This window comes from Polyodon spathula, chromosome 13, assembly GCF_017654505.1.
Source record: "Polyodon spathula isolate WHYD16114869_AA chromosome 13, ASM1765450v1, whole genome shotgun sequence".
In the NCBI taxonomy this organism is placed as follows: Eukaryota; Metazoa; Chordata; class Actinopteri; order Acipenseriformes; family Polyodontidae; genus Polyodon; species Polyodon spathula.
This window is the reverse complement of record NC_054546.1, coordinates 44,427,053-44,436,407: the sequence shown is the minus strand read 5'-3', so window position 1 is coordinate 44,436,407 and position 9,355 is coordinate 44,427,053. Positions and strand designations below refer to the sequence as shown.

The following is a 9,355-nucleotide window of genomic DNA, read 5'->3' as shown; positions in this document are numbered from 1 at the left end:
CAGCTACTTAACCAGCTCGGCTAGTAAGAGGTTACATCATATATACAGTTTAGGATTCTTATAGATTAGTACACAGCAAGATTTTTTTTTTTTTTACTCTTTCTCGTGTGATAAAAGCAGGAATAATGTAAAATAAAATCCCAAAAAAGAAAAGTAAGCATGTGTAATTAAAATACATAATTAAGAAACATAACAGATAATAAAATAGAGATTAAAAAAAAAAGAAATACGGTTAAAAATCTAAAATGACATAAAGATTAACACAAAAAATTATATATTACATTAAAATAGTCAAATAAAAATGATGTGTAATTCACCAATTATTAAATTTTTCTCCTTCTATTCGGCTCTCTGACTGCAAAATACTAGAAACATTCCTCAAAGCAGACGCATACAGACGAAGATTATGAAGGGCTTTGCCTCTTTAAATATTGGAAGTAAAACAGTTTTCTGTCCAGAGCTACAAGCAGCTGCATCTGAGAGCCGTTCATTCACTCATCATTCCTACCCCTTGTGTGTGTTTTTTGTTTTCTGTTTTTTCCTGGCATCCCAGCGTCTGTGTGTTTTCGATCCTGTTTAGATGGGGAAGACGAGGAATCCTGAGAACGTGGAGTATTTCCAGCCTCCCATTAGGTTTCCTCTCTCCAGTTTGAGATACACTCGGTCTCCTTTCTCCATCTGGAGCAGAACCCCATTGCTGGCGGCCTCTCTGGTGACATCCTGGTCCCCGGCAAACGCTGAGATCATGGCCCATCCGTTCAGCATGAGGCTCACCTGCAGGGCCCAGAACAAAGGCTGTTACACAGGACTGATCATTACAGTGCAGTCCATATTGATACAGTGCCACCTCATAGCAATGCACAACTAAAGCAAGTGCAAACATTGTTAAAAAAGATCTGTCAAAGAAAGAAGTCTGGATTTAAAGGGTCTTAAATGGGATGGGGTGCATAGATGAGGGGTATGATCAGGGGGTGCAAAGATGAGTGGTACAATTGGGGTGGTGTAAAGATGAGGGGTATGATCAGGGGGTGCAAAGATGAGTGGTACAATTGGGGTGGTGTAAAGATGAGGGGTATGATCAGGGGGTGCAAAGATGAGTGGTACGATTGGGGTGGTGTAAAGATGAGGGGTATGATCAGGGGGTGCAAAGATGAGTGGTACGATTGGGGTGGTGTGAAGATGAGAGGTACAATTGGGGGGGAGGGTACAAAGACGAGAGGTACGGCAACCAAATGCCCATTCCACACAGTGTGAGAGATGAAGCACTGTTAAATACAAACAAAACTATATCATACAGTACTGATAAATACACTGGAATGTACACCAAATACACCAGTCAAACCTGCGTATTGCAATCTCTCAAGGGACCAGCTCAACACAATCATTACAGACAGGTGGGAATTACACAGTTTAACATTTCTACCAGGATTCATCACTGTAGTGGAGTCTTTAGACACATGGTCCTTCTGCACAGTTTGTCTTTATCAAATGGTTAACTGTAACTGAATACACCTGGTAAAATAAATGCATGATCTAAAACAATACATTTCTTATGAAAGTATACAGAAAAGTGCAGTTATTTACTGACAATGGCATACCTGTGCTTCTAATAATAGCATTAACACAGAGGCATTCAAATCTTAAGACGCATGGCCTATCTGTGATTAACATCGGGAAACTGAATAACCATACAGAGGCACCACATCTTGCAATGTAAAATATAGACACATGCTTGATATCTGTCTGCTTCAATGTAAACTTTTTACGCAGTTATTCAAATCTAATACAATCAAATCCCCTAACCTAAAAACATTGGCATGAAATGTATAAAAAGATTCATTAAACTGGCATTATGCATGCAGTGCCCCTGGACAGGGCTTGCCAACTCACTCCAAAAAAAAAAAAAAAAAAAAAAAAAGGCTTCATCTGTTAATGCTCTGTACCTGCAAATAGACTTTTACGGCTAGTTTTACACACCCTGATCAGCTCTAATCTTGGACTAATCGATCTAAATGAACACTAGGTAGTCTGAGATTAGTGCTGATCATGGTCTGTGAAACTAGCCGTTACTGTGGCAAATGTTAATATGCTAACTTCGACTGCAGTTACCCAGGCATGTAAAAAGCATACTGGTCTATATCTGTTATCATTATTCATTTAGTTTCCAATTGGGCCTATTAAACACAAATGAGTAACCGCAGCACATTATCTGGGTGCTGCAGTTAAGTGAGCAATTAAGAATGGAAGTATGTGTTAACACTGCAGTGCTCTGTGAACTGGAGGTTAGGCCTACGCCAATAGAAACGCGGCAGTAATGGGAGTGAAGCGGGTGCTTTGATCTATACGGTCCCTTAACAGGATTACTAAAATCAAATAGTAATCATGCGAAAAATAATTTGATCATTTTATATTCATGAACCCTTTCTTTTTTTCAGTGGTTACATTACTGTACATTTTTATTTTCAAATTAATCACCACTTTCCATTATAAAAAAACACTCGATGACCCATTCAAAAATCACTATGCGCCAAATGACCTTCTATTGACTTTTCAAGTGACACGGGTTGAAACTATAAGAAAACTGTGGCTATCAGTTCACACTGAGTCTCAAAGGCAAAAAAATAAATGTTAAACGCGTTTTTTTTTTTTTTTTTTTTTTTTTTAGGGAATAAAGAAACAAGTTTTCTGACCTGGATCGTCTGTCTGTTATACACTTTGACCACATGAAAATTGAAACTGTAAATCCCTTTTCGCGGAGCGATGAAAGTGCTTCTCTCCGTGTCAAAATTGCTCCCAACGTTCACGAGTACCTGTAGGGAGAAAATGGGTAAACTGTTAGAACAATCAAACAAGAACACGGTCTACAGAAACAGCAGCGATCGAAGACACCAGCTTTCAGAAAGAATCGGAACCCGTGGAAAAAATACATGTATGCAAAACGGAGAAGTGCTGTATCACCGTCTCGAAATCAGTCATTGCTGGTGTTTATTTGCATACAGCTCATTCATTTAGCGCAGTGGCATTTGGCTAAATTGTTCAGTTATGTTGAAAGCTGGAAATGCACACAACACAATGTCATGAGAAGCACGCATTGGCGGGTTCTTTCCTCTTTGATACAGGGTTATTATTTACCTGGTCGAAGTAGATGACCATAGTTCGGTTACTCATTTCCGAGGGTTCGTGGTTCGTGCTCCGAACAGAGGAGAACGCTACCTTGGCATTGCCCGACCGCACTGAGATGCCCAGAGCCGTCCCTGTTGTGTCCGAGGTGGGGTTAGAATCGCAAACCACCAGGCATTTCCCCTCCAGGACTATGGGTTCGGTTTCGTTCTGGCCGCACACTAGCCCAACTAGCCACACCACGCTCAGGAAAAGCACCAGCATGACGGCTGCTTCTTCGGTCTGCAGCTTTCAACAGATTGCAGTAACCCACTTCTAGACTCACAGATACAGCTCCTTATCTCTTTATCCAATCCAGATTTGAATGTTTTAAGATCTGTTGTTGTAGTTGTTGTTGTTGTTGTTTGTTTGTTTCTTCTTAATCTATGTTTTGATATCCTTTATTTATACGCTCCGGTTTAGTTTTGCGAGTGGGGGCTCTCTGATTTTTCCTTGCCCCCTGTGCGCGCTTGCTTGCTGACTGGCTTGCTTGCGTCTCCCTGCTTCTTGTGCTACTTTAAGGCTGGGTGAAATGACCCCTGAATTGTAGAAAGCGGCCCCTGGCTAGTCGATACACAGCTGAATACATAGCGCAGTGTCCGTCTGGTGCCGCTCTGAATTATTGACATGTGAGATATTAGAAGAGAAACACAAAGGCGAGCTTTCCGCTGCTCCCGCCTCACTCATTTTCATCAGCTCCCCAGGGCCCCAATCAAAGATTAGAACACTTCCACATTTCCAATCGCCTGCCAGCCCGCCTCCTGCGTGTGACGAGAGCTGTTTTTTTTTTTTTATAAGCGTGTTACAGGTGGATAAGATATCTAGCCCCAGATCAACGATGGAACCGAAGCTCTGATCATGAGAGTCCGCAGTCGAAAGCATCTTTTCTCGGGGTTGAAAGTAAACTGTGTGTCTCGGAGAAGGCAGATCGTTGTAGCAGCTTTGATTTCAAGAAAAATATCATCACTGAGACCTTTGAGAGCTTGTGAAATAAAATTTAAAAAGGCGCACAGGACTGCAATCAAGAACTGCGAAGAGCCATGTCCACAAAGTTAAATAAACGGATCCAGAACGATGGGCTTCGCTTATTTCCAAACGCATAATGTTATTTAAATTGGACATAGAGACCGAAGTGTCACACATGTCATGTTGGTCAATTAAATAATTACATTTTAGAAATCAAATGGCTTCTATGACATGATATCAGGCTGAAATACAATAAGATGAACAGCTCAATAAAACTCCTACCGATATAAGCAACAAAGCTTTGGTTCGCTCAGACATCTCTTTGTAGAGATGACAGAACGACCAGGGCGTGCTAGCTTTGAGCAAATAGAATCACAAGAGCAATATCGCTATGTCTACAAAACTAAATTAAAAACAAACCTCCAGCCCACGTCGAACACGCGTTCACGTCTGCTAGCGTATTAAATCAAATATAGTGTATGTGCCACTACGGGTACCCGCAGCCGGAGGTCTGAGATAACGTTTGATACTTCTGTTCTACAATATGGCATTTGACTTGAGTGGTGAAATAAGATTTCAAAATAAATATTCCCGCCGGAGTACGCGTGTCTAAGTTTTATCTCTGAGCATACACCGGGCTGTATCTAAAATACGATCATCTTTTGATAATTGTGGATATAATTTAAGTTAAAAATAGAGGGTTGACATTTGAACCAAATCAAAAGGACAGAAAAATATGTTTGGGATCAATCGACGTGGATTCCACGGTACAGATGTTGCCATGATTGAATAAGCTTATCTGCATTAGTTTCCGAAGACTTTTTTGTACTCATCTGTAACAATGATTGTTTGACAAGTGCATGTTGCTAGCAATGTCACTTAAATCCGAGAGACATTTACATTACCGTTGGTAGAATAAAGTATTAACCCTATGAAGTTGCGATATTTTATTCGATAGACCCAGCCATTTCAGCACCACAGGGGCTGGACAGCTCCGTTGTCAGCAATATGTTGAATACATGAGAACACAAGAACATTTGGGAACAAAAGTCGGCCATTCGGCCCATGTAAGCGCGTTAGGTTGCTAGTACCTAATTGATTTCAAAACTTGGTTACGTTGAGTCTTAATAACGGGTATAAAGGATAAAACATAAAGGAACCAAGTGTTTCTGTATTGGTTTCCCCGACCGAATTAACTGAGACAAAACCTTTTAACAATTCTGAAAGTTACATAGTACTTCAATCATACCCCCCCTCCCCTCCCCTCCCCCTCCCCCTCCCCTCCCCCCATTCTGTTCTTGCAGCGTTTCCTCGTCGCTCAGTCTTTCAAGTCCTTAAAGATCAGCGAGTAGATGGTCCTTCAGGCTGGAGGTTAATCACACCTGCGGATTATTACACGCAGTCCTGGGCAACACATCTTCATCACATCTTAACCGTTTGTCTTTTGGAGAATACACATAGACGCACCAAAAAACAAAACAAAACAACAAACAAATATTACATTTCACAGCGCCGATGTATAACTATTAAGGTGCGTTTAAATTCTTGCATAATTTATTTGTATTGTTTTTTAAAATGCGATTTGTCATTGTAGTCAGCAGTAATTTCTTTATATTAAAATGTACGGATATCTGCAGTATGCCGATTAAGTTATTTATTCTGATTGAATCATATTATCCATTGATATTAACGAACGCCAGTGTTTGCTATACAGCCAGTAGAAAGAGAAGCGCGCTACATAATACCCGATCCCTCAATAAACAGCTTCATCTTTTGTTTAGATAATTAATGTCATATTTAAACATTTAAGAACCTCAATCAAATATAATGCACCTACAACCCGACTCCCATACCGTGTGCGTATATATATATATATATATATATATATATATATATATATTTATATAGATATATACGTACTCAGTATATATTTTTAGAAAATTTAAACATAGATCTATATACATTAACAGAGTTTTTATAAGGTTTACAAACCGTTGGCAATGATACTATCGTCAGTGACTGCATATATAAATATGGCCTTAGTAATCATTTGTTGCAACGGTTATTGCGGCCAGTAGGTTCAAGGGTGTACGAGATATAGAATACAATATCTATATATAATATATTATATATATAATGTAATTTTATATATATATATTATCATATATATATATATATATATTATATATATATGAGGTTTGCTCCCATTATATATATATATATATAGATATCATAATGTATACGTAAAAAGACTCCCATTATCAGGTGTAATGTCTAATACTGCACTTTACGCATGTGGATCATGGAATGCCTACACTGCACATACTGTATTATCATACGGTGAGTGCATATATCATCCACTGCATTATCAGGGTAATGTATACACTGCACTCACTGCATTATTATTATTATTATTATTATTATTATTATTATTATTATTATTATTATTATTATTATTATTATTATTATTATTTGTAACATTTTTAATGTTATTTTAATAATTACACTAAGTATATTAACATGTAAATTGGCAGATATCTGTTCGAGTGGATGCACTGATGTAGAATTATAAAACTTTGTCCTGCAGACAGTAATGAAAATTGAAATACTATTTTAATAAAAACCAGATTTATTATTACAGTAAAAGAATTGCAGTTTAATTAAAGGGTTATTACGTTATTGATTTTCAGACTATTTTCTGCATGGTTATCATGATTAAAAGTATCTCCTTCAGCTTTTCGTTGTGTTCATTTAACCAAGTCTGCAAAGCAGATTAAGTTTACAAATCGTATTATCATAAACATTTTGGTACCTTCTCTAGAACACCATACCGGGTTTGTCCTGTGCAATTAAAACTCTTCAATTGAAGACCATTCTCTTTTCCTGGAACTGGATACCTACCTGTAAGTTGTTATGGAATGACCACGTTTATTCTCATGTATTACACCTTAGCAAATACAATCTTGCTAAATAAAGATACTTTCATTATTCATTTTAACATGTGCATTGAAAAATTAAACATATCAATAGCAATACAATGCAATATGTTCATTATTATTATTATTATTATTATTATTATTATTATTATTATTATTATTATATTATTATTATTTTATTTATTTTAATTCAATATTACATTTCACAGTGGACAAGAATTTTTTTTTCCTGTGTTGTCATATTTATTATTTTCTTTACACTGAGGAAGGCACAAGCAAACGTTTTTCTGCTTGTTTTATTTTCTAAAGCCTCGAATTACAATTTGTGAATGAGTGTTTCGTAGCCTATTTATAAAGGATAATATTTAAGTTGAAAATTTGAGACACAGCTGCAACACTTTTTAATACGACTGCAAGAATCTGTAATTCCATTTCTAGCTGTCCGCTTATTTGTTTTTATTAGTTTATAGGCCAGGCAGCAGATTGCAGTGTTTTTAATAAAGGGGAAAATGGTCCCTTAACAACACAGTGATTTGAAATGAAGCCTTAATAATAGACAATGTGGGTTCTGCATTTTAAAGATTGCGTACTCTAGATACACATACTGTATGTGAATGTCAATTTCCTCTACATTGACTTAATGGCAGCTTTATTGAATATTTCAATGTTCTAGATCAACACAGAACTAGAATTATGACTAATTTCTGAGGTGTCTAATAGGTCATTCAACCCCTGTTATATCACCTTTTAGAGCAAGTGGCTGTTTCCTTGTATGTTTTTCTCACCCACACCGAACCTAATGGCGGTCACTCGATACTTCTATTAATAATAAAAGAGCTGACCCGGGTTTCTAGGGACATGCAATTACCAGCCAAGATGAAATACAAATGGTCCCCAATCTTGTCTTTTAACAGCTACATGAATAGTTTAAGGCGGTAATAAAACCATGTCTTAACAACAAGGTGCCAATATGGGAGCCATGTCTGCCTGCTTACCTCTCTCACAGCAAGCCTGACATCAGCAGCAAGCAACTGTGTGGGATTAATAGAGGGTAGCCTTGGGATCACCCTGATACAAGTTTACCACAGTATTTGGGATCAGTCATTCATCAGTTTCAGTCATTTGTCAATTTTCCCCCATGCATTTATCATAGTCTACCAAGGTTAGCCATTAAAAAAAAAAAGATATGCTTTACCACAACTTTCTGGGCTTTACAGTGCTTACCGATGCTTAGCCATGCTTTTACTCTGCCTTATTACACTTAGTCATGCTTTTACTCTGCTTTATCACACTTAGCTATGCTTTTACTGTGGGAACGTCTATAAGGTCAGAGCTGTGGTTTAAGATGAAGAAATACTAACACTTTGTTTCCAGGCTGGACGGACCCCAAACCAAACACCCAGACTGTCTGTATGGCAGATTATAACAATGGGAGCAGGCATAAGATATTTAATAATAATAATAATAATAATAAATAATAATAATAATAATAATAATAATTTCATTAATCTCTCACTGAACCTGCAGTTTGGAAAGCCTAACCAAAGCTCTGCTGTGCTCCAGTCAGTCATTTGCATTTGTTACGTAAATAAAGAATTTGGTTCATGAAAAATTGAAGGACCATTACAAGTAGTGTCAGGCTTATACATTATAAATGATGCAAAAAGCTCACAGCCACACTATGAACCAGCCAATTATATCTGTCAGGACTTCTGAAGTGAATAAAGGAAATGAAGCTCAATGAGATTAGAGGGATGGGAGAAAAAAGGACTTCTGTCACTACTGAAGAACAAAAGCAAACTTAACACGTATATACATGCACTCACAGACACTCATAAACACAGACACAAACACACACACACGCACGCACAGACACTCATAAACACAGACACAAACACACACACACACGCACAGACATTCATAAACACACACACACACACACACGCACACACGCACGCACACTCATAACACAGACACAAACACACACACACGCACACTCATAAACACAGACACAAACACACACACACGCACGCACAGACACTCATAAACACACACAAACACACACACACACACACACAGACACGCATAAACACAGACACAAACACACACACACGCACGCACAGACACACATACACACAGACACAAACACACACACACACGCACGCACAGACACTCATAAACACAGACACAAACACACACACACGCACGCACAGACACTCATAAACACAGACACAAACACACACGCACGCACACACACACACACAAACACACACACACACACACACACGCACAGA

The 9,355-nt window shown here is 38.0% G+C and overlaps 1 protein-coding gene across 1 annotated transcript; it reads right to left on the bottom strand.

Moving 5' to 3' along the window:
* Positions 1 to 445: 445 nt before the first annotated feature.
* On the bottom strand, positions 446 to 3,843 carry LOC121326031 (cerebellin-1). The gene is made up of 3 exons (XM_041269174.1): positions 3,133 to 3,843; positions 2,691 to 2,810; positions 446 to 774 (listed from the first exon to the last, which is right to left on the bottom strand). The coding sequence occupies exons 1-3, from the start codon at positions 3,382 to 3,384 to the stop codon at positions 577 to 579; spliced, it is 570 nt and encodes a 189-aa protein (XP_041125108.1). The 5' UTR covers positions 3,385 to 3,843; the 3' UTR covers positions 446 to 576.
* Between the last annotated feature and the right edge of the window lie 5,512 nt (positions 3,844 to 9,355).